Source organism: Paramisgurnus dabryanus, chromosome 19, assembly GCF_030506205.2.
Source record: "Paramisgurnus dabryanus chromosome 19, PD_genome_1.1, whole genome shotgun sequence".
Lineage (NCBI taxonomy): Eukaryota > Metazoa > Chordata > Actinopteri > Cypriniformes > Cobitidae > Paramisgurnus > Paramisgurnus dabryanus.
In genome coordinates this window covers 9,181,909-9,199,784 of record NC_133355.1, presented here as the reverse complement: position 1 = coordinate 9,199,784, position 17,876 = coordinate 9,181,909, and the positions used below count along the sequence as shown (strand labels likewise).

General features: G+C 37.0%; 1 protein-coding gene across 2 annotated transcripts in view; it reads left to right on the top strand.

The window, feature by feature from the left end:
• Window positions 1-17,876, top strand: part of grin2da (glutamate receptor, ionotropic, N-methyl D-aspartate 2D, a) — a 100,878-nt gene that overhangs the window by 64,317 nt on the left and 18,685 nt on the right. Inside the window, exons 1-5 of one of the 2 annotated variants that reach the window (XM_065287919.2) lie at window positions 3,154-3,342; window positions 12,559-12,673; window positions 13,435-13,640; window positions 16,256-16,424; window positions 16,613-16,766. In XM_065287919.2, the coding sequence (XP_065143991.1) occupies window positions 3,173-3,342; window positions 12,559-12,673; window positions 13,435-13,640; window positions 16,256-16,424; window positions 16,613-16,766 (814 nt within the window). In that variant the 5' untranslated portion in view covers window positions 3,154-3,172. Of the gene's footprint in view, window positions 1-3,153; window positions 3,343-12,558; window positions 12,674-13,434; window positions 13,641-16,255; window positions 16,425-16,612; window positions 16,767-17,876 lie in introns of those variants that run through there. The other variant, XM_065287918.2, reaches the window with a different exon arrangement.

Genomic DNA, 17,876 nt, shown 5'->3' with positions numbered 1-17,876 from the left:
ACTTTGGTGCTTTTAAGTCCAGGGTCACTTAGTAATAAACGCATCGTCCGTCTAAACAAAGCTGCTCGATGCTTTCGCCCACTTGTTTGTTTGTATTTATTGCTCTGTGGAAGAATGTTTATGTGCGCAGGCATGTACCATAGTGTTTCATTAGAAAGTAACATCACCATGACACCCAATGCAGCGTATAAAGTCATCTTCGTGGTTCTGTGTAAATGTCAGGGTTCCCACGGGTCATGGAATTTTTGGAATAGCATGGAATTTTAAAAGGTCTATTCCGCTTAAAATTTTTGTTTGCATTTGTTTTTTTATATAATCATCTTGTTAAGTTGTGATGTAAGGAATGCCGTTTCCGGGTCCAAGCTTTCATTGATTTCAAGCAAGACATCAGCCGGTTTATTGGCATTGTTTATTTATTTCATGTTTATTTCATTTATTTTGTGAAATTTTTCAAAAACGCAAATACAAAGCTTCTCCTTTTTTCACTACATTGTTGTTGTGTAAACATAGCCTTTTGGGCCAGATTTACTAACAGCTAACTTAAAAAAATCATTTTGTTTATAATTTTAAATAACGACTGACCTTTTGCATATGGATTTCTAGGAGTACACAAAAATTATGGGAGGATAGTATTTAAATAATTCACACAACGCGATTTACTAAGGTTAGTGCAGGTGAAATTGTTGCAATTGTTGCCGACAGGAGGCGGCATCGCAGAGATTAAAGAGCACATGGTACAAGGAAGAGGATTTTTCCCACACATAACAGTTTATTTGGAATGCTAGGCTGTGTATCGCCAACAATTTCCCGATACGATACGCATCCCGATGCAAGGCCACGATATGATACACATTACGATACAATACTATTTTGATATTTTGTTCAGAAGTTAGTAACATTATTATTAATATAATTAACTGTTTATTGTACATTGAATAAGCATTGTTGTAACAGCTGTGTTTTTGCCATTCATTTATATTTATTTGCATTTGGGTTAACTCGTAGAAATACTTAATTTTAAGTTAGTACTTATGTTTTTTTTTTCAAAGCAGTTTTACAAAGATAGTGCCTTACTCTAGGTATTATATATGTCTCTCATTTAATTATTCTATATCTATGAATATACATATAAACATGCAGTCAGACTTAATACTATTTAATATAAATATATAGTTTGAAGTAGCTCTCTATGTCTCCTCTAGACGTACATATTTCAGATGCAGCTCTTTGTCGTGTTTCTTCTCACGACAGTGCGTTAGTACTGTTTTATAAGAGAGTGGCTAATAAAGCCCTTTGCAGTAGTATAGGCTAAGATATCTCTGTTTTCTGAACTCATTGATTTTAAATACACACTCACGCGAGAGAGAGTAGCCTATGCAGCGTGCAACTTGTACAGACGCGTGCACCCGCGAGACGGACACGGAAAGTGAAAGTGTACCCCGCTACCTTTCACTCTACCTACTCTGCGAGTCACATATGGACCTTTCCATATGGACCATGGATCAACAGCGATTCGTCACGCTACATTCAAAAGTGCATCCGAATCGATACGGAAGGTGCTGTATGGCCTTCATGATGATGTATCGTCGGATCGGTATTTTGAACAGAGCACTAAGGAACATATTATTCAAAAAATATTTTTGCCAAGCCATGATATGTGCCTAGAAAATGTCACACAATACATTTTAAAACTTATAAACCTTCACTTTTTAGTGTACTATGGGTTATTTAGCTGTGATTTTACACTCCGCACTTTCAGCTGCGATGATGTCCATGGTATCATTCGCATCACTGGTCATTATGGAAATGAGCTGTTGCGCCTTTTTAGTAAATATCCTGCAGATATTACTACTCCCATCTGCGCTTTTTTGAAATTGCGCTCTTATGCTAATTTGCCCCATTTACTAAATCTGGTCCTAAGTGTCTTATTTTCTGTGATCCACATCTGGTCTTAGTGACCTTTACTTAAATTTACATTTATGCATTTGGCAAACGCTTTAATTCAAAGCCGCTTACCGCGCGTCACAAGGTATAAATTATTATTAGTATGTATTATAAACAAGAAGTGAAGCCACTGAAGAATTCGAGCTGCCACCCTGGTATTCCCAACCGACAAAGGGCGTCATTGACTTACATTCAAAATCATGATCTAAATTCACCCGGTCTACAGCGTATCCGTCGCACAAGATTAATTTTGTGATATGTGTACGTAAATTATTTGTTACATCTGATGTTATTTGCAATGTTTATGTTTTAATCGGGCGTGATAAGGGACGTTAAGGTGAGTGTGTCTGCTGCATTCTGTTGTAATGACACAGGTGTAAATAAAGTTTTTTGACATTAAGGTAAACGGTCAGCTATTTTTCCGAGTTGTAAAGTAAACTTATATTCTATTAGCCTTCCGCCCTCCTATGTGCTTCTGCTTAATTTTCATTTCGCTTCAGTACAAATGAAATGAATGTACGAGAGTCTGGTTGGACCAGGCTAATATTCTATGGCCTTTAATAACCACAGCAGCAGCGAAATTGGGTGTTGTTTTTATATTGCTGAATCAAGTTTGATACTGTAATGAAGATGAATGTATAGTTTCTTACTGTTTAAAAAGCAAATTTTTCAACTTTTAATAAATAAATGTACATGCTTAGGACGTTTACATTGTAATAATGTACAGTGAGACTTCAGATATAAAACAAAGACTGATAAAGTACTGTTTTATCATTGAAATCTGATAACATTCTATTAATTTAATAGAATGTTTGGGCATACCAATATGGCGGCGTGGTGGCTTCACAATTGTGACGTCATGCGCAATCAAGTAATTTATCTAGATCAGTGGTTTAAGCCAATGACCTTTTGCGCTGCCAATGCAATGTTCTACCTCTGAGCTATTAGCTGAATGGTCAGAGTAGCTCTTACCGTCTAAACCATTGATTATCCATTTTAACTAAAAAGCAACTGATTTGAAACTGAGGAGTAAAGAAAAATGAACAGGGATCATCAGTCTAATACAAACTATTACAATTATGAATAGACTTCACGTTAGGTAAAAATAAATATTACTCTGATTTGTATTTCTTTCCTTTATATTCTTTCCTTCAAACAGGCGTGATCTTACAGTCCAGCCAACAGAACAGACCTACAGATGAACACAGTTGCGGTGTATTATTCAGATATGACCTTGGACCGTCACACCATATTACAATCTGATGTGAGAACAGCACAATCTACCGTCTGTAGATTAAATATGAATGCAGATGTGCTCAAAGCTGTTTTTAAATCAGTCATTAAAGGCAGACACTGGAAGGATGTGAAGATCAGAGTGCTTACAGTACATTACAATGAGTAAGCATATTGCTACAGACTTGTTGCCCCCTACTGCTAACTTTTTGTTACTGCTTAAGGTAATGGAGTGTGATGAATGCTCACCTGCATTCCAGCCCAGTCGGCAACACTGCCTCTCACCTTTCAATGTGCATTTTTTTTTGGGGGGGGGGGTAAATTTATGTCTTCTCTCTTTCTAAATCTATAATTATATGGGATGGTAAAGTAGTTGCACACTTTAGCATCTTAGCAGATGTCATCTATTGATTGTATCAAAAGTACTGCATATTTGGACATCACTCATTTGACATACTGCTTAAAGAAGGCTATATAGTAGGGAAGCATGCAAATGTGGCTTGCTCTCTCTTTCTAATTCCACCTCTTTATCTCGTCATACTCTCAGTTTTGGTCTCCTCCATATCTCACCTCTTTTGTTGTCCCTCACGTTCTCATCCCTTCATTTTTCCTCTCCATTCCTAGCTTCCCTCTAAAGAGGCACGCATGCAGTGTCGTTTTGCATGTAAATAGGATAATTGGGTTTGGTGCACAGGGAAATATCACAGACTGCCACCAGAGCAACAGATCTCCCAGACGCCTCGGCTTTACCCTCACTCAATCTCGCCCTCGCTCACCCTCCAGTGTTATTTACTTGCACGCTCGCTTATGGATTCGCTCACTCGCTCATTCAAGGTCTACTCCATCTCTCACGTTCTCACTTCGACGCCCACTTCCTCTCATTAACTTGTGCTGTCTGTACAGAATGCGCTATTGAAAAATCTTTAGCCAACTTCCTCCCTCGTTCTCTTTGGCTGTCTTTTATAGATGCTAAATGATACAGTGTGCGTTTTGGGCATTAGGCACGTTTTAATGTTGCCACCTTAACAGCATTTCTCAGTGTCATGGGCACATTTGAATGTCGCTGCTTACACTAGGATGCATCTTTGGGAAGCATAGGCATGTTTAAAGGTTTCTGCTTAGACAGCGTTTTTAGGCATCATGGGCACATTTAAATGTTTCTGCCTATACAGCATTATAGCCAAGCCGTATAACACCATAGGCTAAGTTGTAATGTTCCTACGTGAATTGCATTTGTGGGCACTTTTAGGCATTAATAACACTTTCGAAGCTTTGGGCGTTATGAGTACGTTCAATCATTCCTACATTGACAAATTTTTAATCATTATAGATACATTAGAGCATGCCTACAGTACAGATTGCACTTTTGGGGAGCTTTTTGGGCTCAGCAGATATCCTTTCATAATACTGTAGATATTATTTTGGGCATCAGAATGGTTTATCAATTCGGTCAGCATACGAATGTTCCTACCCAGCAAGAAAAAGCCGCCATTTTACCGTCTAGCTTAGCTATAGACCAGACGTAGTACGGCTATGAATAACCCACTTCAAGCCAAAATAAACTTTTTTCATTGCTAAAAACAACATTATTTTGTGTATTTGGTATAATACAATATGTTTGCATGGTTTATGGTTCAAAACACATTATTTCACATACCGTACATTTTTGTAGCTCCAGATTTCTTTGTCTTTTTGAAACGCACTCATTTTGTTATGCTGATCTGTATGTTTTGATTGGTCTAAATACCTCTGACGTCAACCGGAAATGTGACGCTTCTTACCATGTTTGAAAGATTTGGTTGTGAGTCCAAGCGGGAGGAATTATGATAATGTCGGTCTAGTCCACATCACCAATCCCAGGAAGGAAACTGTTGCATACAATCCATGTATTTGTTGTAGTCCAAGAAAACAGATTTACGTTGGAGACAATAACTTGTGTCATCATATACTTTGGGGTTTGTACCTATTGCATATCAATAACATGTACTAATACACACTAGTGGTGATATTATTTGGATATTGGTGGAATTGGCTGGATCGGATATTGTAGAAGTCGGGGAGTACGATCCCATCTGATACCAACACGGACTTTGTCATGGCAACTTGCCGTAAAGCGCAACTTGCTGAGCAACATGAATTTGCACAAAGTTGCACTTTAATTGTCCAAAGTTACACCTATAACTTATACTTGTGAAATTAATAGAAAATATTTCAATAGAAAAAAAAATATATATATATAATATGTGTGTGTGTGTGTGTGTATTTACATTATATTGAAAAGTAAACCTTATCATGGTTTTACTACAGAGAAAGTTACATTCCTGTTGAACATTCCTACAAGGCTCATTATGTGGCTCATTATGCACTTCTTTTGTTCCTCAGCTGTCAATCACTGATTATTCAGGAGCTTTCCCGCCTCCACGCATACAGCCTTTCCCAGGCAAAAGTGTCTTAGAAATTGTAAATCAATATATTGTTTTATGTGAATGAGTAGGCCGAATGATTTTCACATCATTTTGAAGAAAAAACTCTAGACTACTAGATCCTGTTTTGAAAAGTCTTGGGAAATCATGTTTAGAATGAGTTTTGTGGACTTATATCAGTGACTTAAAAATTTTGCTTTTTCAAAAAACACGCATAAAAAAATTTTTTGTACATAGATGTTGATTATATAAAATTGTAGCCCAGTTTGTGCTGAACACTGTGTTGTGAGACTTTTGCCATTAATATGTTTTTAAGCAACTGAAAAAAACACAAATGTCAGTGCATGTCAAAACTTCCCAAGGGCCCTAAAACCCCTTAGACCCCAGAGGGTTAAATTTAATTTTCATTTTTTTGTGCTGACTAACTAAAAATGTTGCTACTAGTCTGTTTGACATATTTAAATAAAAATGAAGCAGCAGTATTGCACAATGTTTCATTGAGTCTTGAATTTGCACAGTATTTGTTGCACAGTAAAAGATTTGAGTTCTGTAGCTCTGTTTAAGCTTTTTGTAGGGCTAACAAATGTGTTATTGCAGCTTAATTGATTAAAAGGGCGATAGAGATGATGTTGGATATCGACACATACTCAAGGTTCTGTTATCGACATCGGTATCAGAAATTAAATAGTAGTATCGGCGCAGCACTTATACACACCTACACACCAAAGGAGAAGTAAAATCGTGAATCAGATAATTGGTCCTCTTTAATTAATTGCATACTGTTTTTGCCAAAATAACTTAAGAGATGAATGATTAGGGTTGCAAAATTCTGGAAATTTTCAAGGCTGAAAACTTTCAACGGGAGTTCAGGGGAATATATGGGAATTAATGGGAATAAAATGTGAAAAAAAAACAGCAAAGCTGCCTATAACAGGGAGCTTAAATTTAATGAAACAAAATTTACCAAATATTTTTTTTAAAGATTTAAAGCAATTTCAGTTATATTTTTTCCATGCACATTTCTCAGTCGCATGCACAAAGCACACTTCTTACTGAAGGGCCCTTGAGGCCACATGGGAGGATTTTTGATCAAACGAATCCAGGCTTGATGAGTGTAAGTATCAGGATTCTTCAAATATTTGTATTACTTTGCATGCATGTCTGCTTATGAATAGATTAAATGTTTATTTATGTACTTTGTATATGATATCGTTTTGGTAAATCTCCCTAATTTATAATAATCAATTCCCATTAATTCCCATTAAAGGTATTGCGGAAGATTTTCTTTTTCCAGGTGAATCATCAAGACTATTGGTCATCCCAATCTTTCTGGTGGTATGTTGACGTAAGGCCGTTGTACGTGCTCGTCCCTAGGTTCGCTTTCTGCACATGCGCACTTTCAGGTGTGGTGGTCTACGGTTTCAGCCATTCATTGAAGCTCGTGTTCTCATCTTGTTTTTTCAAAATGTCGCAAGAGAAAAAGTGTCTACAAACTGTATGACAAGAAGAAGAAAAAAACAAGACCAGAGTGTTTTTCGGAGACTATTTCACAAGCACAGGTTGGGCTTCCCACGCAAAGTTTCTACTCGACAGGTAAAGTTTGGCATGCTATTTTGAGAAATCCATTTAAAATTACCGCTAGAAAAAGTTGATGTAAGCTATGAATAGCGAAGCTAGCCCTGGCATAAGTCACAAACCGTGCAGACATGGTAAACATGCCGACAGCTACTTGTAAACAGACCGAAGAGAAGATGCTTTCTCTCGTGCACACGTTTAATAGGCGTTCCCTCTCTGGAGCAGGTAGAGTGTTGCGCATGTGCATTATTTTTTTTAAATGTGAAGGGGTGGTTCTTTTTAAAAATTCGTGAAAATCTTCCGCTATAACTTTAAGTTGACTCATCCCCAGATGAATTTCCCATGTAAAGTTTCCAGAAATTTTCCACCCATTTGCAACCCTATGCATGATATTCAATAGTGATTATAAGGTGTTTATGTTCATTCATTTATTTATTTCATTTTTGGGCTATGTTTAGACGTCTATTAAATTTTCCCTGACATCTTGTTTTAGCCAAGACGTCTGGGCTGTGTTTGGACAGCTGTTAGACATCTTTTAAACTCATAAATGCTTGCTGGGTATCTAGCCAGCATTCGCAGCTTTTCTCTAATGAGCATCAGTTTCGAAATTGGGCCTATGATTTCCAAAATTCTGTCTAGGTTGGCAGCTTGCTAGACTTTGAAACACAACCTCTTTCAGTCTTTCGAAGAAACCCATAGGCTAGCCATAACGCCAGTGTGTACAGCCATGACGGCCTCTCTTTGACACACATGCACAGCTGCTGAAGAGGGCAATACCTCTGCTTATCACCATACTAATGGCGCTTTAATGGACACATTAAAACCCCTCAAATGTTTCTGATGTTTAACGCTCCACTCCCTATCTCTACCCCCTTTCATTTCTCTCTGTCTCGTTCTCCATTTCCCCGTCTGTCAACGTGCGCTAATCCACACCACATCGCTGTCTTCTCATGTCCTCGGGCACTGCATCTCTGAATGCTGTCGTAGTATATGCTGTATTGTATGTCTCTTGTTCCTTGTGTCTCTATGATTTTGTGTTTTCCTTTTTGTATGTCGGTACATCTGTGCAACGTTTCCATTAAATGTCTCTCTCTTCCATTGCGAAGACACGTGTGACATCTGTATTCGTATACGTGCCGTGCTTTAGGTTGTTTGTTCACCCCACAATGTAAGGCATTAGCGGAACACATGTAATGTCAATGGCTGTGTCGCTATGACAACCTCGCAGGGGTCTGGAGCTTGAGAACGGGAAAAGTGAGAGTGCTGGTATTACAGAGTCAAGACTGTTAAGACTGTCACGCTCTACATTGCAATCCTCAAGCGCGTGCGAGATAAATTAATCATGCTATATTGGACTTTATTGCCCATCCGTATAAGATACTGCGTGTGGGCGATCGAAGAAACGCTAGATCGAATGCTTAATGTATTGATGCTTGGGTTTAGGTATGATTGCTTTAAACATCGTGGTATATGCGTCCTTTATGGGAAATGTGCCATGCAAAATGAACAGCATCATTCATAATCTATATTTCATATTCCTTGAAGCATTTAGCCCTTTCATTCCTTAAGAAGAAGGAATGAAGTTTGGCCAAGCAATACAGTTCACATTCAATTAAATGGGGCATTAAACCGAGAGCCATCCGTACTTATCATTCCCACCAACACTGTGAAATGAACATGATCTCTTATATAGAGCCTGACATAAATTATGGATCAGATATCAAATACAATTTCTCCCAAAGACAGAAGCGGCAGGACTTATGAGACAAATCTCATAAAACGTCCCGGGCGTCCCGTGAAATGATGGCTTTAAATAAAAATGAAGGACGAGCTGGTAAAAGAGTATTTTTTTCTGGTCATTGCTGCGTCGACATTGAAAAGTAAGCCGCTGACAAACGCGGGATGAGAAGAGCATTTCGCGCGTGCGGAGGGAGAAAAATGATCTGTTGTGATGTTCGCGTTTTACGTCCCTTACTTTCCGAGTTTCTGCGCTACTCTCGGTCTCCTTGTTGTCATGGTGACTCACAAGAGCATCTCCGCAGCATCCTAAGAGCTCCAAACACTGAATATTGAAAACAGGGCACAGGGTGAGATGACTGCCACGTCCTGCCTCCGATCTGGAAGCTCGATTAAAGCGCAGCCGGAGCTCTAACTGCAGTGCCTTGGGGCATGTTGTGCATCCCCCAGTTCCTCCTCTTTAGATCCTTTATTGATTCATTCCTTTTTTGATGTTTATCCATTTTACGTTATCTTTGGTTTTTATCCATCCATGCTTATTTTTCCATACTGATGCATTAATGTATTATTTAAATGTTTTATTTATATATTTTTTGTAATGAATATGTGACACTGTCTGACTCAAGTCTTATAATCGAATAAGATAAGGAGCATCACATAGATTTCAATTTTTGACATGACCTTACTCAGTCAACATTAAAGATATCAAGGTTATATTTGAAGTGTTTGGTTCCAAAACGCAATAAATCCATTTTGACTAATTTCGGTAAAATGTGTTTTCAATACCAAGAAAGTGACAAGATGAAAACCACTATTTTCTGTTACAAAGTTTCACATAGCATCTTTAGGTTATGATAATCCATAATTTGATTTTCATATAATTTTTTCCTCAAAATGCAATAAATCCATGACAAGTTTTTTTAAATGCTATAAATCTATTGAATCAATATATAAATGTGCATTAATCTTTGCCATGTTACAGTATATTCATTTAGTTGGCTAGTGGTATACACTGATTAAAAAAATAAACAATAATGGCATTTATCAAAAACTTTGTCATATTAAGAACACTGGATCTCATTCACTAATATTTGCGTACGTTTTTCGTATTTATACGTACACTTGAACTATTCACGAAAACTTTCTGCCTAATTCACAACACGTGCGTACACACATGAATTTGTTCGTATACTTGTTCTTACGTTAGTGAATTTGGAGTGTTCTACGTGAGCGGCCGCGTGCACGAGGTTGGTAATTTGCATAAAACACGCCCAATCCAGCTCCATATAAGGGTTTTCCGCAGCGCAGGTCCACAGAAAATTTTAGAACAGTTTGTCATAAAAGCAAAAGAGCTTGAAAAGAAATCCATGACCTTATTTAAAGCAACACTATGTAGTTTCCATGTAAAAATGACTTACAGCTCCCCCATGTGGTTGAAAAGCGCAACAGTGCCTGGTATCAGACACTCTTCTGCTGGCAGTGGGAGGGGCGGGGCTGTGTTCTCTACCCTCCACCGCCACTTTCAGAGTGTGCTTGTAGCAGCTAGGAGGCTGCTCAGGTTGCAGCAACAGTACAATTTGTCCAGTTAAAAGTTGTTCTATCACTGAAATAATTTTAGAGACATTATTTAAAGGTAAAAAAAACTACATAGTGTTGCTTTAACAAATATGACATTTAATTAATTTGATAGAGACTCGCATCTGTATCTAAAATAAAACAGACAGGAGATCAAGTGATTGACGTTTGGACTTCTCATTAAATTTAAATGATGTTTACATTGGGCATCAAGTAGACGCTGTCATATAGATATTTAAAAAGTGAGGAAGGAAAGCGTGAAGATTTGTCATTATGTGCATCTTCTAAATAAGTAGGCTATAATAATGTATAATATAATGTATATAATAATAATAATAATATAGATCACGTATAATAAAATATAATACAGAAAATATTATAATATCAAATATAATTATGCAAATTTTATATATCAACATTATCATACACATTATAATTATTGCCTATTTGATTATAGTGTACATGATTATTGCTTACGATTGGTTTTAGCTTTTCTTAAATTTTTTCGTACATTTAGAAGACGAAGGTTTTTGTTGAATCACGATTTGGCGGTGAAAACATCCGTACGCACATCTCACACACAAATTTGTGTGTACACATGCTGAGTGAATGAGACCCACTGTCATTGCTGCTGTCATCCTTGTTACGTCGTTGCTGAACCTTTTTGACAGCGATCAGCTGTAAAATGTTTTGGTCCTGCTCGATTTTCATTGACTTCGAGTAAAATAATGGAAAGTTTTTCATAAGATCCCCTGGGGTCAATGTGTTAGCATGACAGAAGCTTGTTGCAACAAGCAACAGCCAACATTTTTCCGTCGCCTGAGTGCCTCTCATGTAAATTATTCGATTTTGATGGCTTACGTTTCTTCCCCGTCTCAGAAACCACCATAGGTTTAGCAATGCCATCAAAAGTATTATTTTGTTTATGTTTTTTTGTACAAAGTATATGAGGAAAACTAGGATTCAGTTTGTATTCAACATGCCGACATTGTTGTTTACAATGCGTGGAATGGTGCGCTGTGATTTGTTGAGTGGATTTATTGCATTCTGCAGAGAAGGAGGACTGGAATTTATTGTGTTTTGGAAAAAAAGATGACTGAATAAAGGATATCAGATTTTGCATAAAATTAAGAATTTACTTTTTAATACTGACCAGATACAATACTGATTTTGGCGGTAACAATAAAAAAAGGCATTTGTAGCATTTTGCATTTTGAAACCAAACCCTTCATTTTCACACAATGTCTATACATTATATAGGATGATTTTATGTACAAAACTCTCAATCACAAAAAATAGCTGTGTTTTTTTCACAGGCTGGGTCACATATTATTAAATAAATTCATCATAAATGTAATCTTTACCAGATCATTTTATTTTTGATCTATCCATTACCAGTCAATTTATCATAGCCATCTGCTTATTTGTCATTTTTCTCTTTGCTTATCATTTACTGTCACATTTATTTATTTATTCCACTAACCTTCATTTTGTATCCATTTATAAAACCATCCATCTTTTAAAATCTTATCTCCACAAATTCATTCATGAAGTTCTTACAGTCACCTCTATGCAAATTGTCCTCTCATCTATCCGTTCACTACTTTGTTCATTCTTTCATTTATTTATTCATTCATTCACGAAGGTCCGCCTGTGAATGCATCAATCTTTCCAAATTTTCATTTTGCTTTCGTTCATTATTCATGAATTCATAACTGTTGATATTTTACACCGTCCATCCACTCTTCTTTTTTTCTCTACTCATTGGTTCATTTTATTAACCAGTAAGGCAGTCCTTCTGTTTCTGTCTCACTGACAATTAATTTCATATTCATTGTGATTCAGTGTTGTCATTTTTGTTTAATGTTCAGGAGAAGAGGTTTACTTAAGAGTCCCTTAAGTATTCAGCACAACACACACACAAACACGCACACTAGCCAGAGTGGAGAGGTGGCTAATGGAAGGCCCATCTATCACTCTTTATCTGTCTCTGCTCGCTCTCCTTCTCTTTATCACTTTCACTCAGACTTCTTCTTTATCACCCTACTTTTTCTCCCTTCTCCTCCTGCAGGTTCTTCAGTAACATAACTCTATCCGGCCGGGACTATTCCTTCAATAATGACGGTTATCTGGCAAATCCGCTCTTGGATGTTATCTCCTACACTGCAGGAAGAGGCTGGGAGGAGGTAGGGGAGGAGCCATTAGTATGCTTAAATGTGTCTTGATATTCACGGTTGTCGTTAACTGCTTTAAATGCAGCACCCAGGCGAGCTCACATTTTGGCATGCCACTTAAAAGCAATATAAATGGGATGTGAAGAACGCATTTGAAACGGCACTGAAGGAAGTCGAAGAATAAATATATGCAAATTTACATTACATTACAATGCATTCTGGCCTGAGTTGCGTTGATTCGGTTCTTCATCTGTATTTTAATGTATAATAGATCTTGCGTAAGAGAACGAAATGTGCCAAAGTTTCAGGAGTATCAAAAAACAAATCGCAACTTTAAAGCGGTTTCATTTGCTTTTGACCTGCTAAAAACTTTTGGTTGTTAAATTAACTTCAAAATGATTAATTTACAGTTCATAGTTTCTGTTTTTAAAGTACATACTTTATAATTTCGTACTTACTGTTTCTTTTTTCCAATAACTCATATTGAATAACAAAAAGAAAATTGCTAAGGAAAGTGGACTTGAATGCAATTGAACGGCATTTACAGATGAGTGCACATAAAGCATTTCTTTGTGAATGTCAATAAGCAATAGGAGATTTTGCAAGAGGCATTTTGGTATTCGTGCACAGTTTGACACTTTGAAATGTCGGTCTAACAACTGTGCCAAGCGTTTAAGAAAACAGTAGAATACTAAAAACGCATTTTCTGTGCAATTTAGGTTGAATGCAAAATGCTTCTGTACCATTTTAATGAAATCTCATTATGGTTGTAGGTAGGTTGGTGGGAGAATGGAGTGCTACGTCTGCGTTACCCTCCGTGGTCCCGTTACGGGCCTTTTCTCAAGCCTCTTGATGATTCCCAGCACTTACGTGTGGTCACGCTAGAGGAAAGGCCCTTCGTTATCGTCGAACCCGCTGATCCTGGTACGGGCTCCTGCATCAGAGACTCTGTGCCGTGCCGTCTGCCGCTCAACAACAGGTCAGGGTTCAGTTTGGATTTTTCGACTAGAAATGTTCAACCTTTGAGGTTATCACTTTGGCGAATGTGCCAGTGAATATGCAGATGTTGCAAATTACTTTCGCATTACCCCAGGGGCATTCATTTCCCTTTCTGTCACTAGCACTGATGGAATTTAAATGAATTAGAAATGCAAGGAGAAATGGAAGTGGTTGATCAATGATAGGTTTGCATTAGTGCACTTTACTTCGTTTACTTAATTCAAATGGAAAATTTTCAAAGTTTCTCTGAATAAAAGAGTGCTAGGTGAATCTCACAGAAACTGTCAAGAATATCTTAAGGCCATATATTTGAATCCTACCATATAAGAAAAAGGAAAATAAAGCATCTTGGCAACATTATGATTTATTATGACAAGTTATATTTATGTGACCCTGACTGTGAAAGTCAATTTTGTTGATTGATTGTTTTTTTTACATAAAATCATTTTATATAATGTAAAGAACATTCTGTGAAAATATAACGTAAGTAAGATTATGACAAAAATCAAGATGTGAAATCGAAGATTGAAATCAAAAGTTGATGCTCCAAATCACATAATTAAATCATCAGACTTGGATTTAACTGATGCAAAAATCAAAACTTTACAATAAGGTTAATTAGTTAACATTAGTTAAAGGTGCAGTGTGTAACATTTATAAAGATCTCTTGACAGAAATGCAATATAATCTACATAACTATATTATGAGCAGTGTATAAAAACCTTACATAATGTACTGTTATGTGTTTATTACCTAAGAATGAGACGTTTCTATCTAAATACGCCGCAGGTCCCCTTACATGGAAGTCGCCATTTTGTGCCGCTATGTTTTTATGGTAGCCCTAAAAGGACAAACTGCATTGTGGCACTACTGTATTTGGTCTTAAACAACAACATGTTTGTCCTGTGGCAGCTACCGTAGCTTCTCTATGCGTTTTGGTGAACGGTGGACTGAGCTGTTGGTTGCCATTCACAATCTCACTGCTAGTCGCTGCTTAAATCTACACATTGCACCTTTAACTACATTAGTTAACATGAACTAGTAATGAACTGCACTTATACAGCATTTATTTATCTTTGTTAATGTTCATTTCAACAATTACTAATACTTTATTAAAATCTTGTTAACGTTAGTTAATGCACTGTAAACTAACATGAACAAACAAAAGGTTTTTTTTCTATTGACTAACATTAACAAAGATGAATAAATACTGTAACAAATGTATTGCTCATGGTTTGTTCATGTTAGTTAATAAATTAGCCAATGTTAACTTTACTGTAAAGTGTTACCGAAAAAATATTTGTATATTATATAAATCTTCAGTTACAGCTTTTATACATGTTTGGTGTATTTGGTGTACAGCCTGATTAAATAAAGCATTATAGCATTTTTTTAATTTATTTTTTGAACTCCAATGAAAATGGTTATTACAGTTTATAGGGAAATCTTATTGGTCCTAATAATAATAATTAATTATAATAATTCATGGGCTGGTTTCACAGACAAGGCTTAGCTTAAGCCAGGACTAGGCCTAAGTTAAATTAACATGTTTAAGCCTTTTTTTATAAACATGCCTTAGAAAAGGACGTTACTGAAAATATTCTCATTTTCCAGCTTCCCTAGATTTAAATATTTGATTTTCCCGAAAATAGTTCCCTGCTATTGAAAGTTACTAAGGAGACTATTTTCGGCTGTTGCGTAATATCATTGCACCTGCTGCAGCCATGTTACAGCAGCAATGTCCTTGATTATTACGTCAGAATGAGAGTATAGTTCCTATCAATATCTGACTAGAAAATTGCAACTTTTAATTTTTCGTCTGTCTTAGTATACGATGTAACTACAGAAGAGTCAAGTTTTAAATAGAAAAAATATTGAAACTCTTTGGTTGTTTTTGAGCGCGAAGCTAATGAATCAGATTCAATGGATTGTGCTAAGTTATGCTAAAAGTGTTAGCGCCAGACCCAGAGATCAGCTGAATGGATTCCAAAACGGTGAAAATCAAATATTTAACTCAAGGGAAGCTGAAAAATAAGAATATTTTCAAAAAAAGTGGAATGTCCTTTTAAGATCTAGTCTTTGAAACCAGGCGCATATTTTTTTAAAGGCTATCATAGTCTCAGACTAAAATGCACGTTTCAGCTGCCTTAATTTAAAAACATCTTGTAATGACATATCTTAAAATATATCAGTGCCATTGTTTTGTCACAAGATGCACACCAGTATTGTTTTTTTAAGGTGTTTTTTTAAAAACAACGTACAGTAAATCTCCTATGGCTTAATTGGATTAATTTAAACCCTGTCCGGGAAACTGCCCTTTATGTTTTAAAGGTGAAATATGACGCACGCTCAGTGAGATTCATCTATTTCGAATAATGTTTAATCACACTTCCGCTTTCTCTGCACAACATGGTTGCTTTTAAAACATTAAAGTCTTAGGCTTTCTGCTGCTAGATTTTGTATAGATTGTGTTTCTCAGCCTCAGGTGACAAAGCATTGAATTCAAAGCAGGCGTGTTCATTTTGCTCCTGTTGGTTTCTTTACATCATTTCTTTTTGTCAATGGCCTCTTTCGGTTTCTTCTTTTCAATTACAGTATGGTTGTCGAGGGCATTCAATCCATGAAACACTGCTGCAAAGGCTTCTGTATTGATGTTCTCAAGCGCCTGGCTAAAATAGTGGGCTTCACCTATGACCTCTATCTGGTGACCAATGGCAGACACGGAAAGAACATAGATGGAGAGTGGAATGGAATGGTCGGGGAGGTCAGACACTCATTTTATTGATCATCTACGTTTTGACCTTGAATTATTAGACCTTGAAGTCCACCGTAAAGGTTTTCTCTTTAAATATGGTGTTGTTAAGGTGGAGGTTCAATACCCAGACTAAATAAGAAATTGTATTTTGTTTATAGAATATAAAGATGTTTTGCTATAACCCTTTTCCCCACCAGGTGGTGTCGAGGCGGGCAGACATGGCCATTGGCTCCTTGACTATTAATGAGGAGAGATCAGAAGTCGTGGAGTTTTCGGTACCGTTTGTAGAGACCGGCATCAGTGTCATGGTCTCTCGTAGCAATGGCACTGTTTCACCATCTGCCTTCCTTGGTAGGGGAATAAGGAGTGACACAGACTTCATTTTTACATGTGTACTTGTAGCTCAAATAGTTCAGCGCTGCATTAGCAGCGCAAGAGGTTGATGGATCCATTCCCAGGGAACACCCATATACAGTACACTTATAAAATGTAAAGCTTGAATGCACTGCAAGTTGCTTTGGATAAACTGTCTGCCAAATGCAAAAATGTAAATGCATGCAAATGTATTTGGCACACAACTTAAGTTACTATGAGGCTGTTTACATTTGGCATTAACATGCGTTTTCGTCGATCGGATCACAAGTGGACGACGTTAATGCCAGGTGTAAACGGTGTTCAAAACGTTTTGAACGCGTCCACTTTCGACCACTTTCAACCACATCCAGAGGTAGTCGAAACCACTTTCGATCGGATCGCTTTGGAGTTGCGGAACGCATATGTGGTTGAATGTGTTCGAACAGCCACACGCGACCGCCTTCTCTCCGCCCATTTATCTAATCTGAGGTATTAAACACAAATTGTACATCTTTTTTTACTTCTGGCGTGAACATACGGTGAACAGCGCTATTTTTAGCCTTTCATTGATAAAACTACTGCGGGTGTTCTCCGTAGTTTCGTTTTGAAAGCGTGAAAGTTGCGCGATCCTATTTCATCAATTGCGCTGAAAATTCAGAGAAAGCTCTTACATACACACGTACAAAACTCTGTGCTAGTTTAAACTAACTTAGTATAAACTAATAATTACTCCCGCTCGCGTTTGAATGACAGCAGAGAGACTCGCCCACCATCTCACGGACCGTCCCCTCACAGTATTCAGGACAGAAGTGGTCGAAAGTGGACAAAAGAGACGGATTTAAATACCAGGTGTAAACGTAATGTTTCTCTCTCGTCCACTTGTGATCCGATCGATGAAAACACATCTTAATACCAAGTGTAAACAGCCCCTATAAGTGACTTACAGTAAATGCAGTGTGTATTAGTATGTGCCTTGGGAATCAAACCCATGATTTAATGATTTTTTTAAGTACCTTGTATAATTTATAACTTAATACATTTATAGTTACTCTTTGACAGATTGTTCATTAAATAAATTAATCAACCTAGATCCCTTTAAATATTTTT